The sequence below is a fragment of the Centruroides vittatus genome, unplaced genomic scaffold, assembly GCF_030686945.1.
Source record: "Centruroides vittatus isolate TY-2023 unplaced genomic scaffold, ASM3068694v2 contig_2031, whole genome shotgun sequence".
NCBI classification, from domain to species: Eukaryota; Metazoa; Arthropoda; class Arachnida; order Scorpiones; family Buthidae; genus Centruroides; species Centruroides vittatus.
In genome coordinates this window covers 39,526-56,640 of record NW_027121258.1, presented here as the reverse complement: position 1 = coordinate 56,640, position 17,115 = coordinate 39,526, and the positions used below count along the sequence as shown (strand labels likewise).

Genomic DNA, 17,115 nt, shown 5'->3' with positions numbered 1-17,115 from the left:
AATCGTGGATAAAATCCTCCAACATTTTAATATATAAAATAACTTCCAGTTTTCGATTTTGAAAATAATTTATTTAGTATTTATATTCTTAACAGGTAAAAAAATGTGAAATTTTTCTATTTAAATAGTAAACGACGAGATGCACATTGACGATAGAAATAAAGTTAGTTGTAATATAAAAAAACAAACAATTTAAAAAATGCTGCATTTTACATTTTAGTTTAAACGTTAAAACTAACGATTGCGATATTTGTTTTCTAAACATTCTGAAGAATTGGTTTCAAATTCTATTGAGTTGATAGAATGAAGGAAATGCTGAAAATATTCATTTCAATTTCAATTGCTCGAATAGGAGATTTTCAAATTTAATGTGTCGATGTTTTATAATCAATGGAAAAAATTAGAATTTCTCATATAAAAATATACATACCTCTCACTATTAATCTGGTAGCCGCTAAAGTATTATTCTCAATTAACCTAAACAATCCTGCATCGGAAATACTAATTGGTTTAGTCTTCTCGTAATAACCTACTCCAACTTTCACTCCAGTCATTTTCAGTTTGTCGGCAATTTCAATATTTTTTAAATTTAACAACTGAAGAACATCGACATAATCTCCTTTATTTACTGTAACTGTAAATCTCTTGCTTATAAAATTAACTGAAAAATAGAATAATAATCCGTAAATTCATTAATATTTTAAATGATTATAAATTTTCAAGATATAATGAGACAAATCTTCAAACGTAAAATAATATTTTTTATAACTGATCCGAAATAAAATTAATTTGTTTTTGTTATTATTATTATTCCCAATTGATTAGCACTTCAATATTAATAATCTTTTATTTGTTCTTCTAAAAACAAGACAGAACCGAATACTATATTATATAGTATTTGACAGAACCAACGCATAATCTGATAAACTATATTTAGTTTTTACAATGAAGACATTGAAGTAGACTGTAAGTAGCACTCCTCTTCAAATAGATGCACATATCCGTTGTGTGAGAAATGTCGGAAGGAATATTTGAGATTATGGTAAGAGATTGAGGGAATGTTACAGATACTCGAAACGCATCATACAATCATCTACATTCTACAATTCTCATTGTAAAAACTAAATAAAGCCTTTTATCTTATCATGCGTTGCTTCTATCTGCTTTTAAGAAGAAAAATAAATTAAACGGTTCAATTTCACTCATTGACAAAATGTCTTGCACCCAGACAGCTTCTCCGATTATGAAAAGCTACACCTATCCAGACTATCTCTTAGACAAATATGCAAATGATTGCAGTTGTTAACCGATTGCACTCCATTTAATGCCACTAAAGTGTCCCAAACTCTTTACCTCAGTATCTTATACGGCTAGCAAAACTTTACTGTGTTTTCGGTGTCGTGTTTAGATTTTTCAACGCAAGTCATGCATGTATGACGCAGTTGAAAGCCATCACGGACAGTTGACAGCGTTTGAGAAAGGTCGCATCATCGGGCCGAAGCAAGCAAAATGGTCGTTCTGTCGAAATGCCCGTCTTTTAGGCTCTTCTAACGTTACGCATCGGTGCATCAAAACAACAAAATCGTCGACTCTGTTTCGAATAGTGTGTTTAGAGAGAAGCAGACTGCTACAGGTCGCCAGTGTATCGTCCTTTAGTGACGAAACCCACCGGTGGCCGATTGGATAAAACCATCGAACACTGGTGATTCTGTAGTTGACAATTTTAAAAAGTACAAAAATTTCTTTAAATTATACCGTTGTTCCACAAAAAAATTGTCCATTCCTGTGATATTGTAATCACTCACTACATCGTCGTTAGGTTTGCGCTAATAAAGTTTCATTCGATTTCAGTTTTTCTTTTCTTGGTGCATAACTTTTTTATCAATGAGTGTATTTTGCTTTATTATAAAACGTACTTTACCATTTTTATTTATTGCTATAGAGAAGATATCAGAGAATGAACTAAATCGTGTTCGACACCAGAATCCAGTATTTGTATTTACGTTGTTCCAGATCTTGGAATATCTTGTATATGAAGGTTTTTTACCTGGAAAAAAGTCTGCGTTAAATATTACACCCTAAATCATTTCACAATAGTAACGTAAATTGCTTACTTAATTCTGTGCCTGGAAATGCTCCTTCTATGTCATTCCCATTGGTAAAATATATCGATTGATTATAAGTGGCTAAAATTCGGCACTCTTGTCCGTGTTCTTCGTTTTCGTTATTCAGATAATTGTGATGAAGACTTATGACATCATATACTTTTTCTTTGAAAATATTATTTAATTTATAAATTATATTTCGACTATTAAATATTCACTATTGCAAATAATAATAAGAAAAAAGTTATCTATTATTAAGCATTTATAACCATTTAGTTTTTTCCTATACGTTATTGGATTAATTTAATATAACTGATACTCAAACTCTCTTTTGTTCAGTATAACGGAGTGTAAAATTCTGAAAAAAGTAAATGTCTTGCTATGAATATTTTCTTTTTCGATTTCGTATTTGGCAGCATTATTCGGTAGATTTTTAAGCACTTTAGGATTCTGTGTCTATAAAACTTGACGTTATTTTGACTATTCTAGTGGAAATAATGAAGCATTTCAAATTTCATTCAACTACTATTATTTCGAATTATTGTGTGAGTATTGACAAAGTTTAACATATTTTTATTAAACAGTTTACTTTTTACATGACTTATTCTTTCATCATCACCTAATAAATAGAAAACATACTAGTTGCTTTCTCGATCTAGGAGTAGAATAAGAAAAAATATCTACCGTAAGTTAACATATTCATAAAGTGATGTATTGTACCTGTACGGTACAGTACATGATCGACTCTTGTCCATGCATACAGTAATGCCTCATACTAAGAATTTAATTCATTTCGTTTGAACTCCTAATCATGCAAAGTCCGAATCAATTTTCCCATTAAAAATTATGGAAAGTAAATTAATTTATTCCTAGACCCTAAACAATACTCATTTCGATAAATTTAAAACAGCAAACACACATAATTTCAAGTAAAAATTACACAATTAAAACACGAAACAATAAATAAAATACGGAAATACTGTGTAATTAAATCAAAATTAAAATTATTGGTCGCACACTGTCAATTTGGGCATCGTAAACAGAGTACCCGACAATTGGGTGATTCAAAGTAATCGACAGTAACTTTTGCACGCTTAGCAAGCATACCATTTGTCCCATATTTACATTTACAATGTTCTATGTCGCTAAGTTTTGAAAAGAAAATTGATGTAGAAAAATTTCGTTTTACAGAAATTACACTTTTTAGTAAATAAAGTTTTTCGTTATTTTTGTAACTTAAATTAATATAAACGTAATATGTATAAATGGACGTGTTTGTGCCTATATCTCACTCTGCAGCCAAAACTACACATCGCACATGAATCGTTTTGTGTGTGGTAGTAGCCCCAAGTCTCTCATCGTGCCGTGGTAGCGTCTCGATAGCTGTAAGGGTGTGGGAGATATGGGGGTTGAAAGTGGTTGACTACAAAATGTATGACGCTTCAATGAGAATGTTCCAGTTATTTCTAGAAAGTTCCAGAACCTAGAGGTGAAATTTGGTACACAGTTAGGGTACGTCATGAAAATGCACATAAGAAAGAATTTTTCGAAATTCCCCCGCGGGAGGAGAGGGAAAGCATTAAGTCTTAACCAGAAGAACGGCTTCTACTGTACTATTTTAGATGCGATTTTTCGTATTTAACTACGTTTAGTCTTCATCGAGTACTTACGGGTATTAAATTGATAACATTTCAGACATTGTTATAAATATTTTTATATATTTCAAATTTTAACCAAATGTTCGAACCATTTTAAATTCGAATTTGTTTTTTTATGTTGGTTCGATTATAGAATGATTGTAAACGTTCCAGAAAATTAATCGAATTGAAAACAATTCGTTTGATTCTCAGCAATTCACATTATTCTCAGCGGTAGGTGTTATATAACCAATTACTATGGTTGTTGAAATATTGAATGTAAATAGGGTTTGCTTGCAAAATCCGCGCGAACGAAGTCGCAGATAACGGCTGATAGATATGTGGGTTGAAATTGTTAAGAATGGGAGTGTTAACAATAGAAGTGTTAAGAGAAAATGAGGTACAAGATTTACAGGCACAGATGCAGTTTTTTCGTTTTTGCGGGAAATCGAACATATTTTTAGACCCATCTAAAAATTCTCTGATTAATCTCTGGAAACAGGGGGACCTAATTCTTGCATTCTGTGAAAACGGGTAAGGTTGCTTTAACATAATAATCTTAATCTTCGCTATTGTTACTTTTTGCCCGAGCAATGCTGGACTTATCTGCTAGGAAAAGAAAAGTCTTTTAACGCATGTCTTCTATATTAAAAAAAAACTATATCACATATAACAAACAAAAAAAAAACCCAGCGAAGCGGGTACTTGCAGCTAGTGTACAATAATAACGCAATATAAATATACTTAAAATTACGTTTACATTTGTGTGTTAACTACGTTTTCGTTAAAAATTCATAATTTTTTGTTACACAAAACAATTAAAAAATATTCTTTATTTCTAATATGCTTCACACTTATTACTGTGAGTTATTTTCGCGGAATGATCGGCATACAGCATATACACGGGGAAGACTTGCATGTCTGCGCCCTCTAGAGAAGAATGTATAAACCTCACTTAAATCGGCATGCCGGTTTTTACCATACTGAATATCTGATTTCGTGGTCTCCCCGGATAAACCGACGCGCCGGACATTACGCCAAAAGACGATACCTGCGAACACGAGAATTTCGTTTACATCGTCGTAAACGCAACTTCTAATATTTTTTCTTGTACGTCTCGCATCATCGGCTAATTTTAAAATTGATTCGCGATTTGTTTTATTATGGTTGATAAACTACTCACGACAATTCTAAACTTTGCTACAGTTTTTTAAAGCCTTTATCAACTTCTGTCGACACATTAACTTTTTTAGTATTGCTTTAACACTATATTCACAGTTCTTCAAATTCCAACTGGACGACTTATTGAATAAAATCAAATCTCACTAACCTCAAAAATTAGTCAAAATTATCATCTTTATCACCCTTTTAACATTTTCGACAATCGTTAATTGTAAATCGTTTATCTGCAGAGATTTTCAACCCATGTGCCACGAAACGTTTTCAAGGTTATTAAATAATTTATTTTCGAAAGAACCCAAACAACAATAAGTATACGTGTCAAAATTGAACCCTCTTTAATTTGATTATACGAGTTTTCATTGTTATAATAAATAAATGTATACATAATAAAGTAAAAAATATATATTCATAAGCAAAATTATATGTGCATAACGCCGGGTCATTTAAAACGAAATTTTCTTCAAAGCAAAAATCTATCTATAATTTTCAAATTTGTTTTTCAATTACATTACTTTTTATCCTAAGGATACGGCAACGTTTTTAATTTTCTCCATCTGTTTGAACTCAAAGGTATAGATTAAAATTACACATGACACTCAGTATATTTCTTCTTGGTCAAATCACCCCAGGTATATAAACTACGTAAAAAAAAAAAAAAAAAAAATCGGCATTTGGAGCATTAACAAGATGAGCTTTCATCTATTGCTCCAATATATGTGATAGGATAAAGGAGCTAGATAGAATTAAAAATGTTGATGTATCTTTAGGATATAAAAGTACTGTAGTTGAAAATTTGATAAGAAGTTATACAAAAAAGAGAATGGTAACAAGAAACAACAAAGTAACTAAGTTTACGTATAACAAGAACATGGCCGGTGTTATAAATGAAACAGCGGGCAACAAAGACTCCTAGTTGGTTTTCAAAAGAGCGCCCATCATTTATAGTCTTTTAAGGAATGATAGAGACAAGGTTAAAAAATAATAGAGCAGGCGAAAGTATACAGAATCCCGTAGAAAAATGAACTATTGGGTTTGCAGAAAGAATACATAGGGGTTACATACAGAAACCTTAGTAAACGTCTTAAAGAACACATGTATAATATAGAGAAAGAGTAGTTTTGTACGACTTTGAGTAGAGTGGCGCAGAGCGAAAAATCAGTGCAGCACGGAAGGAAGCTAGCATTAAAAAACAGGCACACTCACCAACATTAGCGATGAATTTGGAAAAAGTTGAAATTTATAGAAGTAACCTTTTGGGCAATTATATAAAGTATAAGGATGTAACAGTATTACTCACAGCGTGGAAATGTATGGTTGAAAAGAACTTATTAGAAAATCGTGCATAATGGCCATACAATCAAAAACTGATATTGTCAATGTAATTTTTGTCTTTCTTTTTCTTTTTATCTATTTTATTATTTTGTTGTTTTAAATTGTCCGTATTTAGTTCAAAGTATTTTAACTTGGAAATAGCGGGACATTAGACAGGTTTCTAAAGGCAATTATCATGCCACTTTTAAATGCAAATTAAGACTTAATGTTAATTACTTTTTTTATGTAAATAAAAATTATTCATTTAAATAACTATTGTTGTAACCTGATACTATTTTAAGGAACGACGATACTGTTTTAAATTCACAAAAAATATAGACAAAAAGAATTAGCTTAAGTGTCAAGTAATATGGCGATAGAATGTTTACAAGCACCACTTTAATTTACGTGATTTTTTCCGCGTTAAATTTTTTAAAAAATGATCTGGTGACTTATTATGGTAATACAAATAAAAAAATTAAAGACATTTGAATTTTTAGTCTAACCGAAAAATTGAATTTTTCCTACATGTTAATACGTTCAAATCCGATTTATTTCATACTTTACCAAAGATTTCACGTTATCGAGTCTGATTATTTCAGCTACACCTTCATTACATTAATTTAAATAGTTGTGAGTCTATATCTTATTCTTCATTCTTCAATATATGGGTAAACAATAACTGTTGTTAATAAATGCGTACCCGTATTCTACACATAAAAACTAAAGTTCAATAAACAGACCATAAAATGCTTAGAAAAGCAGTTAGAACCTAGTTTATTTTCGTGCCTAAGGAAAGATTGTAGCAAAGAAGTACCTTCATCGAAAATTTCTTGAACGATGAATAGAAAAGGATAAACCATTCGACTACGGTCAGATCGGACTACGTTAGCTGATTTAAATTCTCTTAGTTTTTATTTTTCGTTGTCATCTAAAATCCCTTGCATACTCCATGTCAGTCGCAACTACGAAAAAGCTACAAAAGCAAATCGAGAATACTATTACAAATTAGTCCGGAAATTTAGAGCAAATCAAGCAGTCAATGTTATGGCAAAGTTCTGTATTTTGAGACTCGATCAGTCCGAGTCAAGTCGACATTTTAGAGTTGTGTTTAAATACTATATACATTAGAAAAGTTCACATTTTCTAAACTTTGGTATATAAAATACATTCAAACAAAGAAAAATCTGTATATTTTTAACAAAGTCCAAATACGATATTTTTGTCTAGTTTAGGTATTGTTTATTTACAACGTAAATTTTCTTAAAATAAAATTAAATACAATTAACTTCAGTTATCTTTATCCACTTTTTAACGTCACACGATGTTTTATTAAAGGAGGTAAGTCATAAAACTATAAGTCAACATAAAATTGCATATGCCTCTCACTTAGAAAGGTTTTTAATCAGCTTATATCTGGTCAATGAGTCGTAAAGAGTCTTAAACAACAACAACAACAACAAATTTGTTTTATATAATTTGGGTTTTAAGATAGAAGGCGGGCACAATCGAAATAAGTTTGAAGTGATGTAAAAAGCGTTCCACAGTAATGCAAAGAAATACACTGAACATCGAAATAACTTCTGAGAAGTAGTCTAATTATGAGCCGGACACCGAATAACACGAAAACTTCGTGGCTAACTTAACACTGAAATTTACGTATCGCATCTCTATGTAAAACTTTTCTAAATATACAGCGATTGGCTCTGATTATTGTGAACTACGAAAAAGATCTAAGGCCAACATTTAGTAAAGATAGAAATTTGGCTGAAACAATAAAATTTATATTTAGAAATATCAATCGGTTGAGAAAAATAGTTTTTCGAATTGAAGTTACTCGACTTTCAGTATTGAATTGATACTGAAATAACTAATCACCGGTATAAAATTGATAGGAAACGTTAATCGTAGAATATTTATAATAATTCTTTTGGTAATTTCTAAATATAAGATATATGCTTAAAACTTAAATTAATGAAATATGTATTGTTATTACATGTAAATTATAATCTTTAAAATATTTACCTGATACTCGGGGATTAGTAAAAACGAAATATGTGGTTGAAGGGCGAAATCTATAAAGCAAATAAAGTATTTATATAGAAAAACTCTAAAATATTTATTATATTTTATTTTAATAATAAATAAACTGTGTATACACATTTTTATGAAATTTATTGTTACAAAAGTATGTAGAAATAGTTTACGACCGAACAACGTAACTGTGTTTTAGTGGCGTATTTACAATTACTTTACTGTATAGTCATAAATATATTTTTCAATTTTCGAACTCACGAATTAAAAATAACGTTATAAATTCATTCATATCTCAAAACTAAAAACTAACACATTAAATTTTAAAATTTACTGCGTCTTCTGACATTTATAATTATCGTTATAGGAAAGTTTAGTGTAACAGCAAAAATATTAAAGTTGATTTTTTAATGTTTCTTTTACAAGTTTATGTAACGATTTCAACGGTGTTTTTTTTTTTATTTGAAGGAAACCATGGCTACTTACAGAGGTTATAGACTTTCCCTGAACTGTTTCTGTTATCAATTTCTCTTTGTATCCTTGTCTATTTGAACCTTGTTTAGTAATAAGACTTATATAAACTCGTGTGGTTTTCGATTAGCAAATAGAAAAAATTTTACTCACAAGGTCAAAACAAAATATCTTTATTTTTGCCTGAAATTCAGGTGAAAATAAAGGTTCTGTGTGAAGTATCAATTGTGTGTGTTGGCTCTTAACCGTGTAGTTTTATGATTTTATGATTGTTTGAACCTGTTTTTTAACTTCACCTGTTTTTTTTAGAAAAAAAGGTTTTTAAATTTAACACTATATCGATTTATTTGTTTATTTAACATTTAAAATGTTATCAGTTGTACTTTTATCCATATACAGGTTTTTCAATATATCCAGTTTAATCGTGCAATTTTAATAACAATGTATGTTCAATAATCGAATAATATCTGTAAAAAGGGACTGAAAAGGGGTTAACAAAAACTTACCAAACAAAATATAATTCATTTCCTTCAGCTAAATTTTTTATTTAAAAATTTAAATTGCTTAATAGAGCATTTAAAATTTTAATTAAAAAAATTCAATTTATACGAACTCTTTGCTTTGAATCCGTTGTCTAAATGTTGATGTAAATTCCATACGTATACTTCTTTTTGCTTGTTTGAATCTTATTTCCTGAGCGGAAGTATAATTCCACATTGAAATGCGAAGATCGTGTATCGCTGATTTGCAGATGGAAGAATCCTGAAATAAACAATTATATGAAATAAATAATATTTCATAAATTACAACTTCTTTCATCAATTTTCGAATAGTACATCACCAATAATGAATAAACTCAGAATAAATTCAATTTTATTCTTTTAGCACAAGTACAAATGACGTAACATTACTGAACCACAAGTCGTCACAAAATCCAAAACGTTCATTTATTTATGAAGAAACACCTCAGTTTTCGTATTAAAACAAAATATTGTATCGATTTTCTGTCCGCTTCTCTATAGCTAACTTTCCCCCTCCAACAACTAAAACATTCCGCGAAAGGATGCCTGACATTACACATTTATTCTGTTTACATACAAGTAAACAGCAGAGGAAATGTTCATTCTCAAGTAAACAGACAATCCTGATCCTGTGCGACAATCCTTCGAAGACCTCTTATATCTCTCACCTATCGCGACACCTGGATTAACTGGAAATTCCTGTCGACCGTTATTTCGAAAGGGAATTTGTTAGTTCGACAACCGAAAGCTTCGCCACAATATCTGTATGTTAAAAACAGATGTATTGAAAAGGTCTTATTTGTAAAATAAGCAAAATATATTTTTCAGTAAAAGAAAATATAACAGAAACGTGTTGAAATTGTTAAAACAAACGAAATTAATAGAATTTAAAATACTTGTCATTAGTGAGATCTGGCAACCATTACTACAAAATAAAAAGAGTTCATTTTATGATATTCTTCCTCCCTCTCCCCATCCTTCTACTCCCTTTTAATCCACTGTACCATATAAAGTATCAGAATTCCTGATAAGTAAAGTATAAAGCCTTTATACTTTGTTGCTAAATTTATTGGAATTACTGTATAAGAGTATAAGACTACAATTGACGAACTGCTCTGTTTCGAACCGCTAGCTCTTTATCTGCCATCGTGTGACATCACACTAAAAAGGTCTATTGATACTGGTTCTATTCCAATAACAACCAACCTCGAATAGTTTCTGCAACTACTATCCGAAAATTTCCGAAACTTCAGGAAAGAATGTGAAATTCATAAATACCGCATGCTACGGTAGGTACAGTACAGTACACACCGTCTATATCGGACATGCACAAATGCGGCTCTCGCTGAAAGTGTTAATTTCTGTTTTTTATTATTTTTTTACAATTTTATTTTTATAATTTTGTAAAAATATCTTTATTAAAAAATTCAATATTTGTTTTATATTATATAATAAAATCGCGCGCCTTACCATACTATCCGCCACGACAGTACAGAACTGCGGCTCCCATGCATTTTGCAAAACCTACATTTCGGCTCTCCCTGAACTCTTGCTTGCTCACCCCTGCTATATATGTATTTAACTAACAAACTTTAATAAAAAATGGAATATATAAAATGTACAATATACCGTTAAGTGTATTTTTTCATTATCAACATTATCTTATTACCGGTATACAGTATATTGTAAAAGATAACACTCATTAACGAAAAATTGGTATCTTTCGTCAATGAGTATTACAAGTTATATCTCGTTGTATCACAAGTGTAATTTGCATTAAAAATTGAACCATTCCAAATAAATATTTAAATACTTTGTTAATGACGGACATCACATGGATATGTCATATACGCAAATTAAATTAATTAACGCCCTCGAATAATAACCGCAGAGAAAATATGCATTTTGAAATACTGTAGTAGCAGAAGCTATTATTCCAATAAAACCGGTATTCGAGAATTTTCTTGAAGTGTTCGATGGAATCTCGTCAATAGCAAGTCTGGCTAACTGGTTAAAGTTACGAATCATCTCTTACAGTGTGGGAATTTTTTATTTATTTAAAAAAATAATTCATACCGTTAAACCTAAAATACTTACTTTGTGATAGAAAACAGTTCCATATGCTTCTCCACTTCTCTCTAAGCAATTATTTTGACAAAATCCCCTGAGAAAAATTTAAAATTTAATATATGTTTTTGCAAAATTGAATTTTTGTATAAATTCGATAATTATCATATCTATTATTTTAATATATTAATTAATACACAATTCGCAGGATGAAAATTTATAATATTATAAAGCAAATGGCTGCGGATAAGTTTTAACAACAAAACAATTTATGTGAATAACAAAAAAGGCAAAAAAGAACTAAAAAGAAAATAGAACACAATACAAAGATTAGAATATATCTTCCGCTCAAATGCGAAAAAACTACGAGTATAAACTATCATCACTTTTATATAGTTTCTGTAAAGTGTTTCAGTGGTAGCGGAAATTTTGTATGATTCACTAATCCTTCCTCGGTTGCTTAATCTGTCTTGACGTCCTTCTGCATTTGAGGCGTTATCCGACGTTTTGCCACAATAGAGTGACGACTTATGAAAAATGTCTCGGATTCGTCACCTGAATTCAAATCCGGGTGAGGAATCTGAAAAATTTTTCGTGGGTGGTTTGTCCCGGACATGCCGGACCTCTTTCCTCATCACCCGATGGACCAGGTAAGACCTGTTGAATCTGATTAAAACGTCCTCTTAGTGTCTATAAAGCTGAAAGAGTGAAAAAAACTAAAAACAAAACCCTCCTTCTTACTCTATGCTCCTATCGGAAACATTAAGTATTTACTCTTCGTAACAGACAGAGCATTCTACTGTGAGTGATGTGCTTTTCGCATTCGGAATAAATCGGTAGTCAAACATCGAACTCTCGATCAGTTTCCGAAACAAACAACACTTTCCGTTAGCGTGTGCGTGCATGCGTGCGCGCGCGCGCGCGTTGGTGTGTATGTGAGTGCGCCTCGCTGAAGCTTTATAACTCTTGTGCCTTTCGTCGAAAGTTTGTGAAATTTTGTAGACAAGTTTGTATATTAAACGGAAATGTTTCTAAAAACTTTTAGGAAAATACTACCTTTGCTTTGGGAGATATTAAACGAGCGAGGCTCCAAATTCATCTATCCAACCCATAGTCCGGTTTTTCGTAAAATTTCTATAAATATTTCCTCTTAATATACAAACCTCCCTAAAAAATTTCACAAATTTTCGACAAAAGAGCAGAAGTTATTAATCTTCGAAGTGAAGAAACTAACATCCATTCATACAGAAAAATTCCCAATTTTTTTATTTCTCGACGTTTCAAGCTCCCAAGACCAAAACATCTTTATATGACGATGAGGTGGGGTAATATTTTTGAAAGAGTTAGATTACTCCCATTTTTTACGAGTAATCATTCGCATTAATAATTTTATACTAATTAATTACTAATACTTTGCTATCATTATTTTAAGTCTTAAAAATAATGGTAGCAATTATTTGAGAGAAAAACAAAGAATGCGGAAAAGTACAACAACAACGTTGTTGTACTATTTTTTCTCAATTCGTCATACAGCGAATATAATGCCAAGGTACTTAGTAGTAGTTAAATGAAAGGAATTTTAATAAAATTACAACAGAACATCATTAGATCATCATTATACTGTACCATTATTAGGGAATCGGATTGTTACGTAAAACCATAATTTTTCTTGAATGACATACATAAAAAAAACAAATTTTCGATGATCTAAAACCCCTTAATTAAGAAGTTCTGAAAGCATATAAAACTATATTTGAAAAGTTAGAACATATTTCTTACATTTTCTCCATAACAACATAATTTTGGAATAAACTGGATCAAAAATAGAGAAAATATTTAAAAAATAGTTTACGGCTGATTTTAAATTTAAAATCAAAGAGAGAAATCCTCAATCAGTTCGCTGTTTCTACTGTACTTACAATTTTCATTATTATTAGTACGTATTTATAGTTACCGTTACAATAGTATGCTATATACTAGTAAAGTTTGTTTTCTGTTTCACATTTTAGACAGATTTCTCGAGTTTGTATTATGGTCGAACCATATCCAAGCTTAGCAGCTAACTGCAAGGCAAATGTGGAGAGTTCGGATTAATATATTTTCCACGAATAATGAGGTTCCTCTATGTCGATCCTATAATGAGGCCATTACGTGTGAATGTTTACTCACACGTTACTCAGCACGTTTGTACAGCTTCTCGCCAGGCTGCGTTATATAGAAAAGATAGGCAAATAGTTTTAAATGCCGAAAAAATTAACCGAGACCATCAAAGTCTCCATTTCTAAAGGATTTATGTGGCCCTGTGATCATTCCTCGTATCCCCTTTCATAAACTAAAGAACAAAGCATTTAAAGCATTTCTAGAAAAATACTGTGGCGAAAAATATCTGATGAACCGACTTTAAGAAAGGATTACTTACCAGAACAATGAGTCTGCTCAAAACAGCTCAAAAGGTAAAACATTTGCTTTAGGTGTCGGTGAAACCACGGACTTTATTGGAAAATGTGTAGTAAACGTCATTATTCGAGCGCTAGATTCATTATTATTAGTACGTATTTATAGTTACCGTTACAATAGTATGCTATATACTAGTAAAGTTTGTTTTCTGTTTCACATTTTAGACAGATTTCTCGAGTTTGTATTATGGTCGAACCATATCCAAGCTTAGCAGCTAACTGCAAGGCAAATGTGGAGAGTTCGGATTAATATATTTTCCACGAATAATGAGGTTCCTCTATGTCGATCCTATAATGAGGCCATTACGTGTGAATGTTTACTCACACGTTACTCAGCACGTTTGTACAGCTTCTCGCCAGGCTGCGTTATATAGAAAAGATAGGCAAATAGTTTTAAATGCCGAAAAAATTAACCGAGACCATCAAAGTCTCCATTTCTAAAGGATTTATGTGGCCCTGTGATCATTCCTCGTATCCCCTTTCATAAACTAAAGAACAAAGCATTTAAAGCATTTCTAGAAAAATACTGTGGCGAAAAATATCTGATGAACCGACTTTAAGAAAGGATTACTTACCAGAACAATGAGTCTGCTCAAAACAGCTCAAAAGGTAAAACATTTGCTTTAGGTGTCCGTGAAACCACGGACTTTATTGGAAAATGTGTAGTAAACGTCATTATTCGAGCGCTAGATTCAGCATTTAATACCAAGGTGACGACAGATGAAAAAACATTTTAAATTTATACATTATTTGTCGAGCAAACTGATCACTCAAAGATTGACAAAACAGTTAATCACCCGATGCATACCTTTCAGCGGGGATCTAATACGAGAAAGTGCTTCTTTGAGTAAAATATAGCATTCTATATGGTGAAAGCGGAAGCGGCATTGAGTGGTTTTTTTTATCCGAAAATGCTTCACTGTACACGCATAGATCACGCATTAAATTGTGTCTGTAAAAATTATGTGAAAGCTTTCCAAACATTAATAATTTAATGTGAAATTAATAATCTCCAGCGTAAAACATTTTTTGTACAGGCGCATCCAAGAAGACAGGAGTTTGTACGGCAACTGCCCGTATCTCATTGCCTCCCAAACCTGTAATAACCGGGTTGGGTACCTGGGTAAATGTTATTATGCTGATAACTATTTCAAGCGTTAATTCGGATGATGCAATGAGCGTAGATGTCCAGAGTTGTTTTAGAGAAAGTACTATTAAACATGAATTAGCTTTCGTCAAGTAGATTTTAAATTTCTTGAAAATGCTATAACAACATTGGAAGAAAGGATGCCGTTCTGTACTGCTGTCAGTTTAATTGAAAGCGTAAAAGACAGACTTGGCGGAATTCAAAGAGCAGTAGCTAAAAAGATATACGAAAGATTTGAATTTGTTCTAAATAAAAATAAAGGATGGAAATATATGGACAAGCATATAACAGAGCAAATTAAACAATTAAAGCAATATTTTGATACGCATTGCAACCAGAGAAAATTATATTCTATGCAATTGATTTTATAAATAAGCCAATATGAGGGAAAAAATTAATCGAAACATATTTGAGGTTATCAAATTTTTCGGGAATATTTTCATACTTTTACTGAATATTTTAAGCGCATATTTTCGATTTTGTCAATCTAATAATAGCAGAATATCATTAGAATGACACGCTCGATTATTTTAATAGTAATACCTCGAAACACAACAATCTATATCGTTTTTTAAATATAAATCATTCTGCTGGAAAGAAATGAGTCAGAGGAACTTATTTTATTTTTTGTCGTTAATATGATAAAATACTTTGAAGATAAAAAAATTAACGAGGACTAATAAATGAAATCATTGTTAATTACAAAAGACAATGTAAGTTTCTTAGAATTCAGCCAGATACGTACATTAATGCAAATTTTACATAATTAAATGTATATGTAACAACTCGTAACAGATCTTTAATTGTTTTTGTTCTCCTTTTGTTCTTGTTCTCCAGAACTTTTATTTTTTCTTTAATTGACTCCATTGTGAATTTGAATTTTTATACTTTATTAATATTTCAGAACTTAAGATCGGCAAAATCCTTTTTACAAATTTTTTACAATATTTTTAATTTTTACTATTACGTAATTATTTTGTTTTCTCTTACCTGCATCCTTCCGAACAACTATAATCTTTGAATTTTCTGAAACAAGAGATGACTCCAATATACCTTTCTAGAAAAAAGTAATACATTTCAAATTATAAGATACTTGCATCAAGTTTATTCGTATAGATTATTGAATGCTTGTTATTTACGAAATTACAGTAAATAATTTCGTTCACATTTAATAAAATTACTAATAAATTATATAATAATTATATAATTTAATTACTAATAAATAAATTACTAATAAAATGACAACATGATTTCACTTTTATATTATTATATTTTAAATACTAGTGCTTTTATTAATCCGAACTGCCCCTAATGTAATCCATCCTCCACAAGAACGCTGTTGTTAAGCTTAATAATGTTAATTTTAAAAATATATTATTAGTGATAAATTATTATTGTGAAAATAGCTTTTTAAAATTAATAATCGATTATAATATACAGTATGTATCTTCAATAATACAAATTACATAGAAAAAATTTAAAATAAGTTTTATATATTATAGTATAAAATATAGAAAACTTATTTTTTCTATGTATAATACTGTGATTATAGAATTACGACTCGGAGTGGAATCCAAGCGACGTAATTTCATTTACATCTCTGTCACAACGAATTAAAATACATTTCGGGATTTATTTATTAACAATTTTATTACAATTAAAGTTGGTCCTGTTACAGGGGCTTGATTACGTAATAAAATGAATATATTACCATTGTTACTATTTTAACAGTTTAAAAAAAATACTGATTTGTTAAAAAGTTAATTATTTTAAATACATTATAATTAGTAGGCAAACATAAATAATTTGTCTACTATTAATTAATTAATTTGATACGCTTAAATAGCAAATGATCCAGAAAGAAATTCTGTTTCGTTCACCCATAAACAATTCCGATTGAATAATTTAATATAAACTTACTTTACAGTATGTAAGTTATAAAGATTTTTTATTTAATCTACACGCAATTGTGCAATTTATCTTTTAATAATAAAAAAATGTAGTTGGAAACTGAATTTTTTATTGTCACAATTGATACATACCAAGAATGATATTTAGACTCAATTTTTTATTTCTGATTAAGTTCTATGTATTTTGAAATTGCAGAATCGATTAGTGGCTCACAGAAAGTCAGATTTATAAAATTCTAATAATGAGAATATATTAATTCAGACAAAATATTTG

General features: G+C 30.4%; 1 protein-coding gene across 1 annotated transcript in view; it reads right to left on the bottom strand.

The window, feature by feature from the left end:
- Positions 1 to 430: 430 nt before the first annotated feature.
- Positions 431 to 17,115, bottom strand: part of LOC136970574 (uncharacterized) — a gene marked incomplete at its 3' end in the record, with an annotated part of 28,511 nt that continues 11,826 nt past the window's right edge. The window contains exons 2-8 of the mRNA XM_067265023.1: positions 15,922 to 15,988; positions 11,359 to 11,425; positions 9,354 to 9,502; positions 8,261 to 8,310; positions 2,115 to 2,270; positions 1,922 to 2,047; positions 431 to 661 (exon numbers count right to left, since the gene is read on the bottom strand). Coding sequence (XP_067121124.1) covers positions 431 to 661; positions 1,922 to 2,047; positions 2,115 to 2,270; positions 8,261 to 8,310; positions 9,354 to 9,502; positions 11,359 to 11,425; positions 15,922 to 15,988 — 846 coding nt within the window. The remainder of the gene's footprint in view (positions 662 to 1,921; positions 2,048 to 2,114; positions 2,271 to 8,260; positions 8,311 to 9,353; positions 9,503 to 11,358; positions 11,426 to 15,921; positions 15,989 to 17,115) is intronic.